Source organism: Coccidioides immitis (genome assembly GCF_000149335.2).
Source record: "Coccidioides immitis RS genomic scaffold supercont3.5, whole genome shotgun sequence".
Lineage (NCBI taxonomy): Eukaryota > Fungi > Ascomycota > Eurotiomycetes > Onygenales > Onygenaceae > Coccidioides > Coccidioides immitis.
This window is the reverse complement of record NW_004504307.1, coordinates 2,405,570-2,426,419: the sequence shown is the minus strand read 5'-3', so window position 1 is coordinate 2,426,419 and position 20,850 is coordinate 2,405,570. Positions and strand designations below refer to the sequence as shown.

The window sequence follows — 20,850 nt, the reverse complement described above, 5'->3', positions numbered from 1 at the left end:
TACAGACTATCAAGATAGGGATATTTCAAGTATTGGTATTCTCCTTGCTTCGAGATTAACAGCTTCAAATCTCCTTGCCACATTTGGAACGCCGACAATTCAAGTTCTGTGACGTTGATTGATAGAGAATACTTTCACGATTCCAGATTTGTGGCTTCTATCAATATCAGATGGCACGAGCGCGGTATGATAACAACGGAAGGCCCATATTTGAGGTAATTGCCCCACACAATAACCCAAGGAGTCAATTAACGGCGCCAAGGTAATACTGACGTTTATCTCCATATTAGCTGCCGTACATTCCGCTCCCGGAGAAGATTCCCGAAGGCCTTACTCCAGACTTAGTGACAAGATTCCGCTACGGGCTTCGGCGATATCTTCTTCTTGAGCATTTGTGGACGGTCCAACTTGGCACAATATATGTGCGAAACCACAGAAACATTGTCCATGCACACGCCTTTTGGTCGGAACATGGCCCGCGGACATGGGAAGGGAAGCAGTACGGTTTGACGGAGACCTGGATCACTAATGCGATGTTGAAGGCCAAATATGAATTGATCGGCTTGGTTCGCACTAGCAGGCTTCGCACTTTAATAAATGCTAGGCTAAACGAAAGATCAGAAACCACACCTCCACAGATATCAGGAAAGGCCCAGGAACCCATATCTCCACGGAATTGCGGTGGCAAGTCAGACTCCACTAGTAAAGAAGAAGATGTTGAGTCATATTCATCGGGTCAGAACTTGATGGAACTCCGAGCATCTCGACGGGGGTATTGGAGCCGACCATCGTTTCCAGGTAAGACAAAGGAAGAGCCTTCGATCCGAGAGCCGGGAGGCGACAATCAAATGGTGACTGTAAGACCCGAAGATATAGCTTCGTCCCTAGGCCGGAATAGTCTCAAGGAGTCATCACCTGCGATATCGGAACTTGTGTCATCGATTTCGACGGACCACTCGCAGGTTCTGAACCCTTTTACGCGAGCAGAAGGGCACAACAATGTGGTCCCAAACCGCCTTGGCGAGCAACTTCAGAAAATGAAAGATGCAGATCCGGGTTGGGAGAGGAGAGAAATGGAGAGACGTAAACAACTCCAGGTCTTCAAGCGGAAGCAAAATCCAATGTTCGGAAAGGGGCCATCAGATACACGAGACATAATCGTGAATATTTCAGGGATGGCGGGCCGGGTCCGGTTCAAAGGTCAGAGAAGAGCGACTGACAACCAACCAGCGGCAACCCTTCGAAGGTCGCAGAGGATAAAGGCACAGGACACCTCACTTTCCCGTCGTTTTCATCAACCTGGAGAACATGGAGATGGACTTGCCCCCACCGCCGGGAGCCCCGGGTTGAAAAGGAAAGAAGGAAGGATGTTTGGTCCCGAGAATACGGGCCAAGGGAGGTCACTATCTCCCAATGGCGAAGGAAATGATGCAGAGATGGAGCTCTAAAGTGACGCAAATTTGATCACAGGCCTAGTGGCCTGTTACCTACCCTTTTTTGCCTTTCCTGTTTGGCGGTCTAGCAATCTTATATAGATTAAGTGATAAAGACAGGGGATTAGATATTCCATAACTCTTTGAAGCACGCCCTATTAACATCATACCGTATCCTTCAAGAATGACTTAGGAAGGACAAGCAAGCCCATGCGTCTTCATACCAGAATTGCTAACACAAAATTATATAGTCTGACTGCATGGATGTCGCCATAGGAGTAGCAAAAGGGTGCACGGGGTTGCTAAAGCTATGAGTGGATAATGAGGTTGAGTATTCGAATCTTTTGCTGTAGGTGGTAATAGGGATCAAGGAAGTGCCCAAGTACTCCGTATCGTGATACAAATTAAGGGGCTTGTTGGGGCTGCTAACTTGGATTGTCTTCTGTTGGGTATCAATTTCTCTGCATGCCTTATTCGCAGTAATGTAGAAGAGTGTGGCTGTGCTATGCATGTACACAGAACTCTGTACATAGTTACTTGGAGTGTTGTACGAAATAGTACGGAGTATTTCCTGTGATAATTAACTTAATTGTGTTCCATTTGCAAGTACGAAACTCTCTTGATAGCGTTGATCATGATCAAATTGAGCAACTATGTAACTAATATCTATAACCAAGCTCTCGGAGGTTAATTCTGCGTAACATGTTTGCAAAATAATCTTAAAATCAACCAGGCAATCCAGGCTCCTTATCAGGATGTTGATGAGAACAAGGCATAATAAAGAACAATCAATGGGCATCCAAAGAGACAACCTTGCTTAAGCGTATCCAGGAAAAAAGAGTACATAGCATCCAAAACAAGCTTTCACAAACCACTGGATGGACCAAGCTTCTACAAACCCAAATTGGCTGTGAATGAGCATGACGTAGCTCACCTTCCAAGTTACTGTGCATTATTGATAAACAATTCTCTCCTCCTAAACCCTCCACCATTCCTGACCTCATTGTTCCCACCATTCATGTCAACCGCTTCATCCGAGACTTCGGTAACCCGCTTCCACTCATTCAAGATGGCTTCGATCTCGGTTCGCTGATCCTCCACAATGGCATCCATTTTGATGTCATTCCTATCGTACCCAAAGGGGTCTTCGAGCTGGGAACCGATACCTTCGATCCCGTAAAGGGTGAAGATGACAAGGCTGACAATGGGAACGGCCCACCATCCCATGTCGTCAACCATTGCAAAGGGAAGAACACAGCCGAACAGGGCGAGGACCTGCTTTTGGTGAATGCTGTGGAAGATGTTAGCAGAGCACTCAAACGCGCCATCAAACCCCTCCTTCCCCCCCCAAAGAGAAGGAGAGAAAAAAAAAAGGAAAGGAAAGAAAGCCATTTTGCGGAAAGGCGTACAGATGAGCAATAGGGATAGGCGTCAATTTAATAGTTTCCATCTTCCCATACGCGTCGACCATCGTGGAGACTTGATTTCCCATTTGACTCGCTCCTGGAGGATCAAACCAGCCTCTTTCGAGACCACGCTTGATAAAGCCCTCGACGAAAAAGCTCAGTTGTAACGGGATCGACAACCCATTATCCTCGAGGCACGCAAATCCGGTGGGCAGCAAATCTACGTATTCCTCTTTCGACGAGCCGCCGCCGACCCCAGCACCGTTCTCGATGATCGGCTGTACTGACCATCCCACGCTCCATTCGGCGCGTAGGTAGTTCTTCACGGCATAGGGAAACGCGATCATGACCCGAATTGTACGCTCGATATCTTGTCTTTCTGCTACGGTGAGGGGGCGATTGCGATTGCATGAATTAAGCAGGATGCTTCTCGCCAGGTTACGGATGGCGGTGTGGATGGTGGTGAGGGCATTGCGGCCATCCCAAAAGCGATTGTAGGACGTTTGGTTACGGAAGACGAGGATGAGACCGACGACGATGGAGAGGGAAGGTATCTATAAGGGCAACAAAACAAGTGGTTTTTGCGTTAAGATTGGGTGTTGGTTTGTCGAAGATGAGGAATTGGAGAGAAAAGGAAGGTCATTTATTGATCTCACGATTGTTGGTGGTAAACCAAGGCTATCATAGACGTATTTATCCAAGCAGACAACCAGCACGGTAAACAACGCGTGACAGATCAGTGGGACGAGAACGGCACTATGGACGGCACCCTTGATGAAGCGTAGGACGAGCGGCCATCTAACGTTACACAGAAGCAAGGGTTAGCGAATGAGAACGGAAATGCAGGCCAATTTCGAACATTCACAGAGTCGTCGTTTCTATGACTGACCTTCGAGGCTTGGACCTATGCGACTTCATGAACGGATGAGTCGCACGTCGCTGATGATGCTGGGTGTTTGTGGTAGAACTTCCGTTACTGAAGTTCGACTGCTCCACGAGACGCATCGTCGTACACACACACCGCACTGGGGGAACTAGGAGACACAGACAGATTTCGAGATTTATGATCACGCGATGGCCTGGCCTATTGTAATAGCAATGAAATGAACTCTGCCGGGTTTGTTTCAGAAAAGGAGAGAGAAGAAAAAAGGTCCTAATATTCCCCCCACAGCCCCTTCTTTTCTCGAAAGACAGTTAACGGCATCACCACTGTCTGGCTGGACGCCGTTTTAAAGGCTGAGACTGAAACCGGCGCCGCCAGGGAGTGGAGAAGTGGAGTGGAAAAGCAAGATTTCATCCCTGAGGCTACCGAGCTCTCCCCCCCTCACCATTTCACAACCGATCAGTGACAGCTCACACCGTTGTTAGTGTTATCCAATGACCAAATAGATAAACTATGGTTACGGAGTATAGAGTACCGACTTCAACAAGGCAAGAATTAGGTATAAACTACAGTCATCAACTCCTCAGAGTTGTATCGGTTCCTTCAAAAAACCATATGCTCTCTCGATGGATGCCGTAAAGAGCCTTCCAATGCATGATTGGAACTCCAGCACTCCGTGAACGCCTCCCGGTGGGAAGCTGCAAAACCACTTAAAACGCTACCACGGGCAAGTGTAAAAGAGAAAAGAAAGAAATTTAAAATGAAAAAGTCACGATGCGCCGCAGTCCCAATTACCAAGAATGTGTAGATAGGCGAATGTATCGTACGGACGAGCGTCGAAAAGACGTCCAAAAGAACAGTATGGTAGGGTACTGATAACCTTTGGAGATGAGCGTTACAATCGGCCCGCGCGGCCATCTAATGCCAGCGGGCCTAGATCGTTTCTAGGGGTCAAAGGGCAATCTTCGAAATTATCGCGAACGATAGGCGAAGCGCCAGTTGAGGCTGCGAGTCGGTTTTGTGTGGCCTGATCTACAGTGCGCGAGAAATTTCTGCGAGGAATATCAATGTTCGGAGTGCGTGCAATTTCGTCTATCGACTCGCTCTGCACGTTTCTCGTAAGAGAATCGTCCGACTCCGGGTTTGCCTCTTCGGAAGGCACGTCTGGGGCGTCATGGAACACGTCTTGAGCGGTGTGCACTCCTTCAAGTTCGCTAGAGCGGTGGCTGTTGAGTGGGATTTGGCCGTCCGGTTGACAGTCACCTATCCCAGAAGCTTGGTCTGCAACAGCGTTTAGAGAAGCGCAGGGTGCCTCTATAGCTGGGTGGTCCTGTGAATGGATAGGGCCATCCTCGTCTTCATCACCCATGTCATTCGTATCGTCTACATCAGCACTCAAATCCGTATAAGCTCGACAGTTGGGGCACTGGAACATGGGATATTCAGGAGTATGGATCAATCTGCGGATGCATTTGTAGTGCCACACATGTGCGCAAGCCGCCATGAAAAGACATTGATAAGGTCTCTGCTGATAGGTTAGCCCTCATGTAAAGATGATTCCAGATTAAGATTAGATAGAAGTGGGAGCACGAACCAGAACTGAATTGAGACAAATAGAACACTCCCTGCAGCCTTTGTAGTCTGCATCAGCACCTTTCCCAAGGCTGTTAATAAGACTTTCTGTGTTTTTACTGGCATCTGCAATCAGCCAAAATGATTATCATTTATTTGAGGTTTACAACTTACTTGAACTCATTTGGCCCACGCTGCCATGTCCGATTGCACTCGATGCGGATCCGGACGCATCTGAAAATCATCTCTTCTCCGCCTCTGAAATCAATACCTAGTTGTATAACATCACCATCTCGTACAGCATATAATCTTGACGGAGTGTTTGGCTGGCTCAGGCGCATGTGGTTAAGGAATGTCCCAGAAGAGCTACCAACATCTTTGATGTGCCACTGTCCATTCACGAATGAAAATTCACAGTGCTTCCGGCTAACAACTTTGGACTTAAACCCAACTGGCGCGGCTGACGGTTTAGATGGGTTTGCAACTGGTACGCCGTCACGTTCCGAGTACCTGCCCACTTTGATAATGCAATCGTCGTCGGGCATTGTGCGAGATATTGGAGTAAACGGCAAGGATGGTCTCGAGTACTGGGCATGGTGAGGGATCAATCGGATAGTGGGTCGTGAACGAGCTTTGGCAGGTCCTATGCTACTGGGAGTGGCGTCAACTGTCATATGAGTGGAGTCTTGCTGAGTTGAACCGTTGGGGTAGGACTCTGAAGTAGCCGGTGGGGAAGTATGTGACTCGTCGGCAGGGCCCGATGTAGTTGGAGGTGAGGAAAATTGTTGGGCCATGAAAGCGTCGGTTGACGCCACCCGCAGCCGCATAGGATCCGATGGTCTAATGTCTGCCTCGTTTGCCGGGGTCGATCGGGAAGAGTGGGAAGACACGTCGGAGCGGTCTTCTGAGGAGCTGGAGGATCCACTCGCTTCGCGATGATTCATACCAACGTCGTTAGTGTTGCCGCTAGCATGGGAGTCTCGTGGTTCAGGAGCCGACCGTGTAGAAACGGTCGGTTGAAGATCGTGGGTGAGATGGTCAGCGGCGGTATCAAAGACTGGAGAGTGAGGCGAAAGGGCCAATCCGACGGCACGTGTCAGGCTGTACCGGTTGGAACGTGATGATTGAGTTGGAGAGTGAGGGGAGTTGGGGTTGTGGGTATGATGGGTTCGAAGTTGGCTCAGGCGCCGGAGTCGACTCGCAAAGGACAAACCTGACGGCGGAGACTCAGGAGCAAAGCTTGCGGAAGAAGCCGTTGTAGTAGTCATCGACGTAAAGTAGAATTCACCCTGTCGGGGGAAGGTTGATTTGATGTTAGCGCGGGATTCTTGACATATCAAGGTGCCAGGGAAGAAAGAAACTTAAACGGGCCAACGGCGGGATTGTCTCTGCCCGGTTTCGAGCAAAGTGCTATGCCAAATACCTTAAATGCTTAGGAATTGACCGGAACAGAGGGTCGCAGGCTAGGAGGAGAGCAATAGATGTGTTCTAGCTCCGCTGAGAAATGTCAAAAAGTGGCCAGCCTTACGAGGCGCCTACCAGAAGGTTGGCAAACTCCCCGGGTGTGTGTTTCGAGTTTTGTTCGAGAGTCCTGTGATTGCCTGCAGGGATTGGCGACGAGGATAATTGCTTCTTTTCGAGATCTCCAGCAATAGATCTCCTCGTAGCAAGTAGATTGAGTGGGAGAACGGGGCGATCAGAGAGGCATGCAGGCGATGAATATGAAAGCAGTTCAGAGCAGAGTTCTCAAGCACCGCAAAAGTGAGGAGTCGCAGCCGGGATATTGCATGCTGCGGTGGGCAGGGGAGCGAAAGGAGAGTCAAGAAAAGGTGATGATACGTTCCAAAGATGATGTCGGCGGTGATGGTGCTTTTATTTTACTCGTCATGGACTGACTGTGGAGCAAGTCGCGATGTCACGAGCTTCTCTTGAAAGAAACCTTAGTTGAAACTAAATCCAAGCAGTCCTCTCCCTCACCTCCTCGCCATGAGTCCGCCGGCACACCCACGGTGTCGCCCAATCCCAGCCGCCTCTTTTCCAAGCCCATCCCCGGCTTTCCCAGGGCGTAATTAATGTGTGATTGGGCCGCCCGCTCCCAGCCCGCATGCACCATTTTTGCCCTTGAGGGCGCTGGGACTCGCGAACAGCTCCAGTCACCCATCGACAGTCACTCCGGACCACAGACAGCGTGTTTTCGATGCGAGGAGAGCTGATTTACACTTTCTCCCTCCTCACATGGGTCGTTTCCGATTTTCTGGGTTATCTCAGTGGCTACTGGATATCGAATACGGAGCGGTATTCTGGGCTTCCAAGCCTTTCTGCTTCTTAACTTTGCAGGCCATTTGCCTTGTCCCGCTTAGAGTTGCTTCCCAAACTTCCGCGGGGGAGCGTGGCACGGTGCGCTCTGAAGTCTGCACGAGCCGTAACTCTGAACACATGAATGTACACCGTACTCTCTCCGTATCTATATATAGCCGCCTGTACCTCGGAGGGTGCTCGCCAGAGCCGGTTCCATATTTCCGCTGCACGCCCTATACGCATTTGCCACAGAGCCGCGATTGATGGGCGCGATCGACTCGAACCATCGCGCTTAGATCTGTTATCTGCTGCTCATTCTTCCTCAAACTCCTCTGAAGGATCATGTCATCGGTAATGTGTACCGCGTTTTGGCTGGGATATCTTCCGAGACCATGTACCCTGTCCGTCCATCGACCATGCGGGCAGCTATAAAAAAGATCCCAACTGGCAAAGGGATCCCCGTCTTTTAGAGCGACATTTGCCTTAAATGTCCAATTTGTACGGAGTATTTTCCATGGTTCAACCCTCAAATGGTTACTTAAAGGGCCAATCACCTTTCTATGTTTTATATGAACTTGAGAGCGAAATGTGTCCAACGGACTTTTGCGATCACAAACCCCCGTGAGCTATTTATGAAATTATCTTCCCCATTAAAATGGCTGATAACTTTCCTTCCCCCCCCCCCCCCCCCCCCCCCCCTACAGGTCGAGTACGTTTAATTCTGCGTTGTAGGGTTGACTGCGACCTTTGAAGATTCGGTTTATCTGTCGATATCCTAATACCCGGAATTTGACTTTTCTCTGCATTTATTCGATAGTAATACTAAGGCAGGTTTAGCGACCTCAAGACCTTCGAATGTTGCGCCGGTGGAATTAATGCCAGAGAATGCAAATTGTGGCTCGCCGTGGGAGTCCATTTGGATATATGTGGACGATTTGTAGTGTCGCTACGAATGGCATTTATGGGTCTCCTACTCTGTACGGAGTACTGAAGCTGGGTTCCTTTAAGATTCTGGTGGTTCTTGGGAGGTTGAGAGGAAAGAATTGTTCTGCATTTGACATCTGGCAAGATTGCTCTGCTGTCTACATTAAATGTTTAAAGGTCTTTTCCGCCCCATTGTATTTCGATGATAATAGTTATCCTGAAGCAGCCAAAGTTCAAGGGCTCCCAGTGGTTATCACATATGGCTATACTCAGTACGAGGATTGCAGTGAATGAAGCGAACTCTTTCAGGCTTTTTTCCATCACAGTTGGTTCTCCGCATGAATTTGAAACCTTAGCTCGTTCCCCTGCAAGTGTTCCTGTGGAGGGGTAGCTTGAGAGTTATATCTGATACGCCGGTAAGTTACTTAAACAATCGCTAGAATAATCGCACACGCTAGGTGCGTAGGCTGGCCCGAGGCTATTCGGTTAAGCTTCTGTCCAAATAAACCAGCCTGCGCTCGCACAATGTGATTGTAGATATATTCATCAGTGCGTTGAAAGGAGGATATTCCGTACAAGGATGCAGAGTTCCCCAGCTCAGCGCCTTAAGTGGACGAAGTCCGAAACCATCGCAGCCATGTTACATAGCTATGGAGTACTCGTTGCTCTCGAGCTAATTTTGCGGAATCGAACTCTTGTGTTAACGAAGAGTAGTTAAATTAGCGAGCCGGCGAATTAACTGGCAGCGGAGAGATGACGGGCGGGAGTTCGCGCCTCCTATTTATTTCTCGCCCAAACACCCTGGAGCGATCGAACGAGTTAGTCTGTAGCGCTGCTCCACACTGGCGAGCGATCTTCCCCCGTTGCATCTCGTCGTGTTCTCCATCTCACTTCCAGAAAACCTCCCTGAGTGCTGCCCAAGCCAATTGATCATTTCCATGAAGTAATCATTCTTAGCAATTCTCCATTCTCTCCTTCGTTTGATCTCCCTTTTTTTTGTTTCCCTTTGTTCTTTGTTCCTTTTTGTCCCAGTCATTCCTTTCTGATTACAGCCGCCGGTCGCTTGAATCAGGAGGGAGAGTCCCCTGTTCGCTTTGGCCCAATTCCAATGTTGGAAAATAGCTAGATATGTCTCTTAATGGCTTAGATGATCCAGCCATCATCGAGTCCTACCAGACTGCCTTGACCGAGGCCGGAGGGTGGTGAGTTCTTGCTGTGTCTTTTTGGTTCATGGAAAAGCCTATTTATCGTTTGCCCATTATCCTCTCTTCGTCCCGATAAAAGCGAAAATCAAAACATTGCAAATCATTTATCCATCGCATTTACTAACAGATTGGTCAACCTTTTATGCAGGTTCCTTATCAAATATGTCTCCAGAGACGTGGTCGCGCTTCTGGCCAGAGGTACGGGCGGCGTCGCTGAGATCCGCATTACAATCGATAGCTACGAAGAGAAATCTCCGCTCTATGGATTCTTACAATATCGCCGGAGGAAAGTCATACTGAGATATGTTCCGGAGGGGGTTTCGAGGATCTTGCAAGGTACTCCTGTTTACACAATGGCGTTGACCTCTTGTCTTTATCAATTTCCCCTGGAGGTCAGGCCCCTTTTCTCTTGGAGCTAGACGCTGACGTTTCTACTCCTAGCGCGGATCTCCGTCCAGTTCCAATCGGTATTGGATAAATTTTCACCGCATGACACAGTCTTTTCTCTGACGGTTTCCTCCGAACTTACCGAAAATGCGTTATCGTCCGCCTGTTTGCTCCATACCGCATCTCGCTCCATGACCTCATCCTCCAGTTCCTTAAGACGTTGTCAGTTAGGAGAGATCACAGAAGACGCTGAAGTGGAAGAGAGTGCCTCGATTGCGGATAGATCGATCGCCGAGAGTAGCTTGGCTGCTGATGACCGGAGAGGAAGTATTTGTAGTCGAACTTCCGAGGCCACAGCTGTACCAGGGCGCTATAAGGCGGGAGAATCACAGGCTCCTTCAGTGGCTGAAACTGCGTCAATACGGTCAAGAGGCTACTCAGACCATAGGTCTGAGAAACCATTGCCTTCTATCCCACACGACTACACACGGAGTCGAACAAACGGGGTAGCTCACAAAAACCTAGTGGATCAACTCTCCCAGTGCGCGAATGAGCCGCGAAAATCAACTCAGTCTTCAAGACCCTCAACTAGAGATCTAGACCAAGCGAGCCTACGTCCACCAAAGATAAAACTAGGACCTCGCCCGTCAGTGGATGTGAATGGCCGACCTCGCACCGCCGGATCTATGGGTAGGTCGCGTGAAAGTCGTCCGGTAGCCGCACTCCCTGCTGGTGTTCGGTCAACCAGCAGAAGAAGCTATGCTCCTCGACCCAAGTCTCAACCGGATCTTATTCCTCCAACTCTTGCGGATGCCCCTCCAATCCCCACACTTTTGCCTCCTCCCCCCGTCCTAGGTTCATTTTCGAGAAACCCACCTGCTTCCCCTAAATCCGCCAGAAGCGTTGCTTCTTCGATCGGAGTGACTCCGGAGAAGCAAAGGCTAATGAAGGCTCTAGAATTACGGAAAAGACAGATAGAAAAACAATCCCAGGAAGCCAAGAGACGCAATCAACAAGAAGAGGCGGAACCGAGAGAATTGAAGAATGATACGTCCCAAGATGTTTTAACGAGGCCCTGTGTCAAGCCTGAAGCTTGTGAAATCAAAGTTGAAGAAGTACAAGAGACAAAACCAGAAGAACCAGCGGACTCATCGCAGAGCATTCCCGAACTGCCTGCGGCTGTTGAAGCCGAAGCGAAAGTTCCAGTGGGTGACCCATCCAAACTTGACTCAGCCGTTGATCTCTCTGTCGCTGAACAGACCCCTCAAAAGGATGTTTCGAAGCCGTCCGTGGTCCTTGATCATGCTGAAGCATCTTCATCTCTGGCTCTTTCATCAGGCACGCCCCACACTCCTGATACCGGTGTTACTGAACTATCTAAGGCCGATCAACATGATCATCCCCCGTCTAGCCCTAGCCCTGCTGGAGAGACGACAGCTTCGACGGATGATACACTCGCGCAATTAAATAAGTCTCTGGATGCTAGGGAGCCGGCGGACATCGACCCATGTGAGATTGAGATACCATCTGATCTTCAATGTCCAGACACCCCTACCCCACGCGCAATTCCGGTTGAATTCTCTCAGACAACGGATCCTGAATCAGAGCGTTCTTCTATCGAACGACCGGGGTCTACGAATGCAAGTGAAGAGATATCTCAGCCTGATACCGAGGTCTCTCAATATCAGTCAGACGTTTCATTGCCTATCGCTGAAGACAAAAACACAGAGCAAGATCCAGAATCTCAAGGAGATAATGAAAAGCACAATGATCGCAAACAGAAACGTCGTGCTATGCTTGAGCCTATCCATATTCCGGGGCGCAATGAGGACTTGGATGAAGAAAACTTGCTCTCGGATGATTCGTTCATGGAAGAACTGAAATCAGCAACTGTTCAGGAAGCCAAACCAGTCGCTGTGCCTAAGACTCCTCTTACCCCGTTTTCCACGAGTGGAGATCTTTCTTCTTCGGAGAGGTGGAGAGGTTCTCGGATTGTATCAAATCCAAGTGCCGGTGGCATAGACATACAGGCGCTCCCTATCGGAAGATCTGCATCAGGGTCGTACTTCAATAATCAGGATGCGATTCCGGTACTCGTGGCAAAGAAAGTCAATGTTTCCTCGGGCATCTCTAAACGCATTAAAGCCTTGGAGATGTTTTCTAGCCGCGAGTCCGGCCCGAGCCATGCACCCGTAGTTCCATCGTCATCCACTTCAACCTCTCCATTCGAGAAATTCCGCAAACGAGCCACGATGAGCCCGGCTAATGTGCTTTCTCCTAGTACCCCTAAGGGGAATAAATCCCAAGCAGCACAAGAAGGTAGTAACCAAATACCTAAACGCAACGATTCACTCTCTCCCACTGGCTCAACGAAGGGAAAGCCAAACTCAGTTTCTGTGACCGCCCGGATCGTTCGTGACCCTTCTGCTCCTCCTCCAGACCCTTCTGTCGATCCCTCTGAGCCCAGTGTTTTGAATCTTCAGCGCAGCCAGTTGATAGTTGAACATGACGGCGACGGCGAAACACATTCAACAAGGCCAATATCCCCACCACCAAAACAAGAAAGAAAACGCTGGTCTATTTCGTCCATTGGCTCCAAGCACATTCCTGATGCAATTCCTCTACGACGTTCTGATTCAACTACAAGCAAACTCTCTGTTTCGTCACGCTCTAAGTTGGATGGCCCCCTTCCACGCTTATCTACTGATACACACACCCACCTCGATAGTGTTGATGAAGTACTAGAGGACAAGAAAGAGTCTAGAAAGTCGCGATTGATGCGGCGTATGTCGACAATAACATCACATTCCCGGCGGGGTATAATCAACGCTCTCAGCCCAACAGTGAAGGAAGAAGACCCACCAAACCCGCCACCAAAAGAAGAAGAGGAACAGACTCCAGAACTTCCACAAGTCGTTGATATTGGGGAGGTAAACGTGCAATTCCCAGATACGCTGCTTTGGAAACGCCGATTTATGCGTATCGATGACCACGGATACCTTATCTTGACCCCGGGAACCATCGATGGGACCACAAGAAATATTATCAAACGGTATCATCTCTCTGAATTTCGGACGCCATCTCTACCAGACCAAGATAGACAAGAATTGCCAAACAGTATTGTGCTAGATTTCAAGAACGGAAGCACTTTGCAATGCGCCTGTGAGTCGAGGAACGGCCAGAAAGCAGTTCTCCAGAGTAAGTTTAACTTTCAACGTATCACTTTGTGAACCCGGTGCTAATTATGTTTTGCAGTACTTCTCGAAGCCCACAATTCATATCAGCATCGATAACTGCCAAGTTCGCCTCTCGTCACTCTTCGATTTGCACTTTTGCTTCTTGGAGTCAGACAACTTATTTTTCTTTCCACCTACCAGTTATTTTCAATTACTATTAGTTATTTTCGATTTCTATTTCTTTTATATTTCTTGTGTATACAATGGCAGATCTCTCGCCTTTCCTTTGGTCTTTTCCGATGGCAGGGATACAACACTTGGGCTTCCCGTTTCTCATTCAACCTTTGACCGTTATGCATTGTTACGATACCTCCCTTCGATTCTTCTCTCCCTCGCTTTGTGTTTCGTTTGTTTCCACTTTTCAATAGGTGGGCTACAAATCCATATTTTTCACCGATTTAGTTCTTGGATGGCCACCAACAAAATATTCGAGCTTCATCATTATCTTCGATACCCCTTTTCCTATTTTTTTTTTTTTTTTAACCCCGCTCAAATCCTCGTTTTAGCGAGACAAGCCATTCGCTACCTGCTATACGCGGCGTATTTTACGCGATATCAAAATTCTAATCTATTTATTTTGCTCTTCAACCTTGGACTGGGCCCGAGTATTTTTCAAGCTGAGCTCCTCGTGAGGAAAGACAACGTCACCCACTGACTTGTTTCAGATGGACTGTTTCTATTTTCCTCTTTTAAGTTCTCACCCCTTGGTAGATACTTCTAGGAGAAGAATGATCGAATCTATAAACTCTGGACATACTACGAGGGTCCCCATGGCCAAGATTATGCAAGCTAACCATGTCTAGGAAATGGCCTATGTATATTCGACATTGTTCATCATACATATGTGCGCCTCATCACTCATTGGCTCTCATTCCCACTTCCACTTTCTTCGGTTTTGCTTTTCATCTTCTCCTGCCACTCATCTAGGAACCTCTGCACTTTTGGTCCCCACACCTCTTCACCAGCCTCAAGATCCTTATACTCTAAAATCTTATCTGGTGAGAGTTCGAAATCTCCCTGACGAGTGCGGACCAGGGAACTCATTATTGCATTGCTGTTCAGCGCTAGACCAAGGTCGTGCGCAAGGGAGCGGACATAGAAGCCAGAGGAAACTGTCATGGTGAGTTTTACAGCCGGTGGTGGGGGGATTGGTTGTACGCAGTCTGATGCAGATTGAGATTCCTGAGGCTCAGACGCAGCGACCGGTAGCGAGTCTGCTGTTGTGGGTTCTGGTGCTGTTTCGGTTTGGGTGTTGGAAGGATTTACCTTCTGACGCTTCGACGAAGGTTCTGCTTCCTCTGTTATAATTCCATCAGCCGATGGCGATGGCTTCCTTTTAAGAGACTTGTCTTCCTGCACATGCTTCTGTTCCTTTTCAATAATATCCTTCTCTTTTGAAATCATTTTCTCCGCGACGTTTTTCTCTGTAGGTCCGGCTTCTTCCGTGGGCCATTTCCATCCATGCGTCCCGGGCTCATACCATTCCACGATCTCCAAATTCGTTACTTCGACCGGCCTCTCTGCAATCTCCACAGGCGGCTCTTTTCCCTCTCTAGCATACTCGTAGAGCTTCTTTCCTTGAACTTTGAGCGCCGAGAATATCGAAGGCCGCTGCATAATCTTGCCTCTAAAGCCCTTCAGTGCCTCCTCCACAGTTTCCCTCGTAATATGCTCGTATGGCGCCCGGCTAACCACTTTCCCTACGCGATCATACGAATCGGTTGCAACACCGAACAGGACCACGGCCTCGTACGTCTTCGTGCACGCGAGGAAGTTGTTCAATTGTTTCGTCCCTTTCCCCACACCAGTGATTAGCACGCCGGTGGCAATTGGGTCGAGCGTGCCTCCATGTCCTATTTTCACTTGGATGCGCTTATCTCGGCGTCTTCGCTGCTGGTTTCTCGGCTCCTGCTTACGACGCTCGCGCTCGGCCGTGAGCCAAGGTTGGAAGAATTTGGACGGGTTGAAGTGGCGCTGAAGATCTCGAAGGACGTCGGCGGAGGAGATCCCACCGGGCTTATGAACGGCTGGTATATATCTCCGTTAGATTGCCGATATTCAATTGGAGAATCTGAGCTCAGGAAAAAGAAGAGGCGATTTTTTTCTTTTCCCTCGGGAGGACGTGGAGACTCACCGAAAACTCCCTCAAGGTTGGACATGGCGGGCCGGAGCTTAGTATGCCACCGGCTGGTTAACATCGAAAATTATATTTAGGAGCGAGTTTGTTGGAAATTTTGGGGGGAGAAAAGTTCTCCACTGGCGAGATGTCGTGGTGAAGCTTTCCAATCCCGACGCGAGTCTCGAACCTTCAACCGACCTAATCAATGCTAGAGGTAGCGCAAACGGTACTCCGTATTGCACTATGAATATTAAATTTACCAGAGCTTTATTGTGATTATATGCAAATACAAAGCACGGAACACTCCGGGTTCAGTTTGGAATCTTCTCTACGAAGCTGCGTAGTCCGTACACAAACTTTTGGAATTGGAGGGCTGGCGGTTGGGAAGGCCCCTGAGCCACCCCTATTGAATGGCCTAAAGAGCCCCCGGACTCGGCCTCCGGGACCGCCCAGCCAGGGCCTGTTTCCCCTAAACTTAATGGTGACCAGGGGATCAAGGCCAACACCCTCCCCGGTACGATACGATACGGTACGATACTGAAAGCCGAACACGAGAGTAGGGGGGCTGATACCGTACTCGGTAATTGGCCTGTTCAGCTAGTGTCATAACCAGAGCTCTCCTTAGCTAAGCCGGGCCGCCTAGCTCGTTCCTGAGAGCTGCAATGACGATGATGTGGGTGATATGAGGTGAAAGATATGAAGTAGTCCTCCCGCCCAGGAACGTCAAAGTCCAATGCCTTCTTCTCTGAAGACATCTCATTTCCTCCTTTTCGATTCGTTCGCCATGACAGTTCCGGAGAGATGACTGCGCGAATTGAAAGTATTCTCGCTGCCAGGAGCCCTTCCCTTACAGATGAGAATGACTGGGAAGAGTTCACCTTGAGTGATGTCAAGGTCCGGGTTCCAGGCAAGGTCCGATACGCCAATCTCCTGTATGCGTCTCCCGAGAACCCCGTCTCTGTCACTGGACAGTTAGAACTGGTCGAAGAACATCAAAAGCCTCTAGGTACGGCCCAAGTCGATTGCTGGAAGCACAGCTTACTGATCGATCTATTACCTCTAGTTTTGGATGAAAATTATCGCGCGAAACGAGTTATCATTGAAAATGTGACGCACTTTGCTTATGGCCAACATGACGATGGGGAAGTCGGAATTTGGGTCGCTGGAAAGCCGGGGTGGTTTTCGGTCTCTCCGGCCAAGGGCTACAAAGCGGTATTCAACGAAATGGTCGAAGCTGTTGATCTTTTATATTTTATAACAGACAAACACCAACCAAAGGGTCGGAAGAGAAAGCAGTGGAATCCTAAACTGGACTACCTCCTTGATCAAGTGAGGCCCGTTCCATCATTATAGCTTGGCTCAGCTAGACACTGATTCATGAAAGTATATAAAACACACGCATGAAGCATGCGAGGACGCAGATGATGCTGCTGAGGTGTTTGACAAACACCATGCTTTTCTTATGAAGCAAATGTTTCAGGGGAGAGAAGGCATTGACTGGGATACTACGCCTATCTACAAATATTTTCGGGACAAATACAAGGTATGGTAATTTTGGTGTGACCTTATATTCTTCACGGAAATGCCCTAATACTCCTCTCTAGGAATTATTCCAGGAACTAGAAAATGAATCTGCCAAGGAAGGTCCTATCAACATCACCGGCGACGAAGAGGTTGAGGATGATAATACCGAATCACCGGATGCTGTTACCGTTGAAAGAACGCAGGCCGATACTGTATTTGAGGCTATTCTTGATATGCGGAAGTCAAAACAAGGCCTCAAACCGCAACTGACATTGAAAACTGTCGCAGAATACTTGCTAAAGCGCTTTGAGATGGTTTCCTTAGATTATGCTATTGATCTAATGAAAGCACGTGCAAGTTATTTGATTGAGATGATGGATAACGCGAGGAATTCATCCTCCGTTGACTGGTCCCGGAAAACGATTTATAAACAATTAAAAAAAGCGGAACGTTCGGCCAGCACCCAAGACGTCTGCAACACTCCCTTACATCCTCGCCCTCCGGAGGACCAAGAGAATTCTTCATCTTCTCCCGAAGAAAGCGACGAGGAGGAACTTCCAAGGCAGAGACGAGCACGTATGTCAATTCTTCGGCCGAAATTAAGTTCTGTTCCTATGAAGCGTGCTGGAAAATCCGCCAAGCAACCCCCAAGTGAAGCTTCCGACTCGGAGGAATTAGAAGACATGAATCTAATCGAAGATACACCGACGCGACCTGGAGGACATCACATGACTCAAGAACCGTTGCCTCCGAGAGTAAATGAGCTTGCGCGATCCGTCATCTCTATTTCCGACTTAGAAACATCATCTCCTCACGCGAGGTCCGTACAGGAGGCTGTAGAGCCACCTGGCAAAACTGGACCCTTTATCAATGGCAATTCCACAATGCCATCTCCAGCACTGGCGCCGCCCGACGTTAATCACCCCCCAGACACATGGATTTGTTCCGTACATGGATGCGGCAAGGCGGTCTACAAAGCTTCCTCGAAGCGATCCAAAGAAGTAATCCTTGACCACTCACTAGTGCATGCTAATGATACCCAGACAAAGCTGAACTTAGTGTTTGCTGAGCAACGTCTGAATGTCAATGCTTCCGTGGACCATCTCCTAAATAGAATTCGCGATTTTGGATCCCTTCAAGAAGACGCCGGCGATGGGGAGATAGATTCCGGCTCGAAGAAGATAAAAGTCCATGAATGAAACCTATACCCAAACTTTATCAGCCTTGGTGGTTTTATACTTGGTGCTGTTTTGCAAGATTATAATGAAATTCCAACCCGTATACCCTTGACAATGGTTTGGCCGTACTTTCTCCGCATATCACACAATACCCGGGACATTTCTTGCTATAGCCAGGGTTGTCTTCCCGCATATCCCAGCTTTGGGGCACCTTCTCATCCTGCTCCCCCAGGAAGTTAGGACATGGGCATCCACAGCTCCAAGGATATGAAGACCTCTAATATATTTTGCAGTGCTCCCTGCAGATCTTCCATTTCCATCCCAGCAATCACACACTGGTATTCTAAACAGCTGTCAGTTTACTATGCAAATAACGTTTTGCACCTTTCATAACTCCCGTGGTCTACACTACACTACTTTAATAACCATATATCATTATTATACCTACATGGATATGCTCTGGCAAAAGGTTTCGTTATTAGTATGAGAATACATGTTTCGGACATGATTAAATGAAAATACCAATCCAGTTCAGTTCAAACCGAAGTGAAATTAACGCACTGAATTTTTTTGACTATGTCTATTCCCAAGCATTTATGCCATAAAATTCAGATTTTCCAGTCCGTGCCACAAAATAAAACCAACACCAGGGAAGGAAAATTACCCTTGATAGTGCGCACAAAACAAAAACTACAAAGGGTACATGGCCATAAAAGGAGACTGTGTGGAAGCTAGCAAATGTGTGGACATAAATCATCTCTTTGCCGCCGCCCTCCTACTCTTGCCTGGCCGCTTTGCTGCACCACCAGGTTTCTTCCCTTTCATCTTGCTTACAGAGAACCCTTTCAAATCACCACTCGACATTGCATCTCCACTCTTCGCAAATCGCTTCTTCCCTCCGAAACCGTACTTTTCGTTCTTCTTTTGCCGTTTAGGATTTGGCCCACCCGTAGGATTTTGCTTCTTGCGCTCGGATTTACCGGCGTCTTCGAGTGCAACGTCAAAAAGATCTTCGTCCTCAGTCGGAGCTCCACCGTCGATTTTGCGTTCTACATGATTGATTAGCATATGGTTTATCCTGCAATGGAAACTGTCTTTTTGGTTTATCCAGATCTCAAAAGTGTGGGGGAACACATACTTCTTTTCAAACTGTTGATCTTCTCCAGCGTCTCTCTCTTCTCCTTCTGTCGCTGCTGCAGCTTCGCAATCTGCACTTGCTTTCCGAACTTCTTCAATTCACGCTGCTTCTTCGCTTCTGCACTAGCTTTCTTCGCGGCTGCTTCCTCGAACAATTTCTTTTTAATCTTGCCCATATGCTCATCACTCTTGACCATCTCCGCAAAGTAATCCGTCGGTCTAGAAAACGGAACACCTTCTTTCTTTAATAGGCTCCGGGCGTTCGTAGCTGCAGATACACAAACTTTATAGAAAGCTAGTTCACGATTTAGATCGTCGTTGGGGTCGGGTATGTCTATTTGCTCTGTGGATGTGAGGGAGTTATGCTCTGAGAATGGTGTGCTTTCGTTGATGAAGGATATCCGCTTGAGAGATGCTCGTATGGCGGCAGAATTGTTGATGGTGAGTCGTTGGTGCGGTATTACGTCTGCTCGATCGTCTTCAGAAAGCTCTGAAAGGGGGATGTCTTCGTCTGAATCTGCCTCTCCGGCATCGAGCTCATTTTCGTCGTGTTCGTCCTCATTTTCAGAATCCCCCTCGTCTCCCGACGCATTGGTCTCTGCCTGTGTCGCTTTTGGGTCTTCTTTCCTCTCGTCTCCTTTCTTGGTAACAGCAGCAGTATCTCGTTTTTCTTCGTTGAGATTGCTTGAGTCTTCAGGTCCGTTCACCTTCTGATTTAAGCGCTGTGTCAGTGATATGCGATACTTTCTCAAATCTATAGGACTAGAAATCACCTCCTCGTTATCCACTTCATTTTCTTCCTTCTGGCGTTCCGCCCTTAGTCGTTTCTTCTTCTCTGCTGCTTTTTGTAGCTTTTTCTGACGCTCCTTGTCGAAATCTCGGCCCTTGTGGGCGTCAAGGGCGTTGAGCAATTTGCTTTTCTTCACCATTTCGAGGTAGTGGTACAATAACTTTCAATTCACTCAGACAAAAACGTTCATCAAGCAGCCATGATTCTCTTCAGCGCGAACATGTCTGCGATTCTTCTCCCGCGAAATTTCGGTAGCTTTCGCGCTAGACCGGGAATAGGCTAGTGCCGGTGGAGCTTGTCCCCAGCACGTGAGATTGATCTTATCTAATCTAATCTTTGGACGTCCCCACCAATCAGGTCACACCACCACCACTCTTTGTGCATGTTGCGCCAAGTGCAACCGCCGGAGAGCAATCACCAAACACCCCCCTTCTTCCGATCACACCGGGTTGCTATGTGCCCGTCTCCTGCAAAATTTCAATTGCTCTTTTCTGTCCCTTAGTTTTGTAAGGAAGAGTGTGCACTGCTCTATCTACTCCTGAGTCTGCTGTTGAAAATGAGCGGTACCGGCACCCCTAACCGTGCTTCCATTACCTCTCCAAGTACAACAAAGCAAGGGACACCCGCAGAGGTGAGCTTCGTTTCCCAGGAGTCCCCATATTTTTTATAAAGATCAATTCTGACCTATCTCCGGTTTCTAACCCTAAGGCATCAACCGAAGACAACGGCTCCCAGCAGCTCGCCGTGGCAGTCGACGA

At 48.4% G+C, this 20,850-nt stretch overlaps 7 protein-coding genes across 7 annotated transcripts; 3 read left to right on the top strand and 4 right to left on the bottom strand.

The window, feature by feature from the left end:
• Positions 1 to 8: 8 nt before the first annotated feature.
• Positions 9 to 1,640, top strand: CIMG_13596 (uncharacterized protein). The gene is made up of 3 exons (XM_001239637.2): positions 9 to 215; positions 291 to 798; positions 877 to 1,640. The coding sequence occupies exons 1-3, from the start codon at positions 171 to 173 to the stop codon at positions 1,446 to 1,448; spliced, it is 1,125 nt and encodes a 374-aa protein (XP_001239638.2). The 5' UTR covers positions 9 to 170; the 3' UTR covers positions 1,449 to 1,640.
• A 527-nt stretch (positions 1,641 to 2,167) lies between these two features.
• On the bottom strand, positions 2,168 to 4,014 carry CIMG_13595 (uncharacterized protein). Its single transcript, XM_001239636.2, has 4 exons — positions 3,729 to 4,014; positions 3,496 to 3,637; positions 2,843 to 3,393; positions 2,168 to 2,724 (listed from the first exon to the last, which is right to left on the bottom strand). The coding sequence occupies exons 1-4, from the start codon at positions 3,842 to 3,844 to the stop codon at positions 2,376 to 2,378; spliced, it is 1,158 nt and encodes a 385-aa protein (XP_001239637.2). The 5' UTR covers positions 3,845 to 4,014; the 3' UTR covers positions 2,168 to 2,375.
• A 193-nt stretch (positions 4,015 to 4,207) lies between these two features.
• CIMG_13594 (FHA domain-containing protein) lies at positions 4,208 to 7,100 on the bottom strand. The gene is made up of 4 exons (XM_001239635.2): positions 6,718 to 7,100; positions 5,469 to 6,583; positions 5,317 to 5,413; positions 4,208 to 5,247 (listed from the first exon to the last, which is right to left on the bottom strand). Exons 2-4 carry the CDS (start codon positions 6,560 to 6,562, stop codon positions 4,618 to 4,620), a joined length of 1,821 nt encoding a protein of 606 aa, XP_001239636.2. The 5' UTR covers positions 6,563 to 6,583; positions 6,718 to 7,100; the 3' UTR covers positions 4,208 to 4,617.
• Positions 7,101 to 9,359: 2,259 nt separating this feature from the next.
• Positions 9,360 to 13,735, top strand: CIMG_13593 (GPI-anchored cell surface glycoprotein). Its single transcript, XM_001239634.2, has 4 exons — positions 9,360 to 9,718; positions 9,870 to 10,057; positions 10,163 to 13,306; positions 13,364 to 13,735. The coding sequence occupies exons 1-4, from the start codon at positions 9,645 to 9,647 to the stop codon at positions 13,399 to 13,401; spliced, it is 3,444 nt and encodes a 1,147-aa protein (XP_001239635.1). The 5' UTR covers positions 9,360 to 9,644; the 3' UTR covers positions 13,402 to 13,735.
• A 271-nt stretch (positions 13,736 to 14,006) lies between these two features.
• CIMG_13592 (tRNA pseudouridine(55) synthase) lies at positions 14,007 to 15,593 on the bottom strand. The gene is made up of 2 exons (XM_001239633.2): positions 15,479 to 15,593; positions 14,007 to 15,371 (listed from the first exon to the last, which is right to left on the bottom strand). The coding sequence occupies exons 1-2, from the start codon at positions 15,540 to 15,542 to the stop codon at positions 14,203 to 14,205; spliced, it is 1,233 nt and encodes a 410-aa protein (XP_001239634.2). The 5' UTR covers positions 15,543 to 15,593; the 3' UTR covers positions 14,007 to 14,202.
• A 592-nt stretch (positions 15,594 to 16,185) lies between these two features.
• Positions 16,186 to 18,555, top strand: CIMG_13591 (uncharacterized protein). The gene is made up of 4 exons (XM_001239632.2): positions 16,186 to 16,469; positions 16,527 to 16,792; positions 16,848 to 17,006; positions 17,068 to 18,555. Exons 1-4 carry the CDS (start codon positions 16,265 to 16,267, stop codon positions 18,184 to 18,186), a joined length of 1,749 nt encoding a protein of 582 aa, XP_001239633.1. The 5' UTR covers positions 16,186 to 16,264; the 3' UTR covers positions 18,187 to 18,555.
• Positions 18,556 to 18,734: 179 nt separating this feature from the next.
• On the bottom strand, positions 18,735 to 20,264 carry CIMG_09253 (rRNA processing protein). Its single transcript, XM_001239631.2, has 3 exons — positions 20,076 to 20,264; positions 19,304 to 20,012; positions 18,735 to 19,214 (listed from the first exon to the last, which is right to left on the bottom strand). Exons 1-3 carry the CDS (start codon positions 20,229 to 20,231, stop codon positions 18,919 to 18,921), a joined length of 1,161 nt encoding a protein of 386 aa, XP_001239632.1. The 5' UTR covers positions 20,232 to 20,264; the 3' UTR covers positions 18,735 to 18,918.
• Positions 20,265 to 20,850: the final 586 nt, after the last annotated feature.

What these genes read in the sequence shown, in the direction of transcription:
- CIMG_13596 (XM_001239637.2), top strand. Translation starts at nt 171, where the DNA reads ATGGCACGAGCGCGGTATGATAACAACGGAAGGCCCATATTTGAG. An exon ending in ACGGAAGGCCCATATTTGAG is followed by an intron (nt 216 to 290) that starts GTAATTGCCCCA and finishes TCTCCATATTAG; the next exon opens with CTGCCGTACATTCCGCTCCC. An exon ending in GAGCCGACCATCGTTTCCAG is followed by an intron (nt 799 to 876) that starts GTAAGACAAAGG and finishes CCGAAGATATAG; the next exon opens with CTTCGTCCCTAGGCCGGAAT.
- CIMG_13595 (XM_001239636.2), bottom strand. Translation starts at nt 3,844, where the DNA reads ATGCGTCTCGTGGAGCAGTCGAACTTCAGTAACGGAAGTTCTACCACA. An exon ending in TTGGTTTACCACCAACAATC is followed by an intron (nt 3,394 to 3,495) that starts GTGAGATCAATA and finishes TTGCCCTTATAG; the next exon opens with ATACCTTCCCTCTCCATCGT. An exon ending in CCTATCCCTATTGCTCATCT is followed by an intron (nt 2,725 to 2,842) that starts GTACGCCTTTCC and finishes CATCTTCCACAG; the next exon opens with CATTCACCAAAAGCAGGTCC.
- CIMG_13594 (XM_001239635.2), bottom strand. Translation starts at nt 6,562, where the DNA reads ATGACTACTACAACGGCTTCTTCCGCAAGCTTTGCTCCTGAGTCTCCG. An exon ending in CGTGGGCCAAATGAGTTCAA is followed by an intron (nt 5,414 to 5,468) that starts GTAAGTTGTAAA and finishes TGCAGATGCCAG; the next exon opens with TAAAAACACAGAAAGTCTTA. An exon ending in TTTGTCTCAATTCAGTTCTG is followed by an intron (nt 5,248 to 5,316) that starts GTTCGTGCTCCC and finishes ACCTATCAGCAG; the next exon opens with AGACCTTATCAATGTCTTTT.
- CIMG_13593 (XM_001239634.2), top strand. Translation starts at nt 9,645, where the DNA reads ATGTCTCTTAATGGCTTAGATGATCCAGCCATCATCGAGTCCTACCAG. An exon ending in TTGACCGAGGCCGGAGGGTG is followed by an intron (nt 9,719 to 9,869) that starts GTGAGTTCTTGC and finishes CCTTTTATGCAG; the next exon opens with GTTCCTTATCAAATATGTCT. An exon ending in GGTTTCGAGGATCTTGCAAG is followed by an intron (nt 10,058 to 10,162) that starts GTACTCCTGTTT and finishes TTCTACTCCTAG; the next exon opens with CGCGGATCTCCGTCCAGTTC.
- CIMG_13592 (XM_001239633.2), bottom strand. Translation starts at nt 15,542, where the DNA reads ATGTTAACCAGCCGGTGGCATACTAAGCTCCGGCCCGCCATGTCCAAC. An exon ending in CAACCTTGAGGGAGTTTTCG is followed by an intron (nt 15,372 to 15,478) that starts GTGAGTCTCCAC and finishes GATATATACCAG; the next exon opens with CCGTTCATAAGCCCGGTGGG.
- CIMG_13591 (XM_001239632.2), top strand. Translation starts at nt 16,265, where the DNA reads ATGACTGCGCGAATTGAAAGTATTCTCGCTGCCAGGAGCCCTTCCCTT. An exon ending in TGGACTACCTCCTTGATCAA is followed by an intron (nt 16,793 to 16,847) that starts GTGAGGCCCGTT and finishes GATTCATGAAAG; the next exon opens with TATATAAAACACACGCATGA. An exon ending in ATTTTCGGGACAAATACAAG is followed by an intron (nt 17,007 to 17,067) that starts GTATGGTAATTT and finishes ACTCCTCTCTAG; the next exon opens with GAATTATTCCAGGAACTAGA.
- CIMG_09253 (XM_001239631.2), bottom strand. Translation starts at nt 20,231, where the DNA reads ATGGTGAAGAAAAGCAAATTGCTCAACGCCCTTGACGCCCACAAGGGC. An exon ending in ATGAAGTGGATAACGAGGAG is followed by an intron (nt 20,013 to 20,075) that starts GTGATTTCTAGT and finishes CGCTTAAATCAG; the next exon opens with AAGGTGAACGGACCTGAAGA. An exon ending in GATCAACAGTTTGAAAAGAA is followed by an intron (nt 19,215 to 19,303) that starts GTATGTGTTCCC and finishes TCAATCATGTAG; the next exon opens with AACGCAAAATCGACGGTGGA.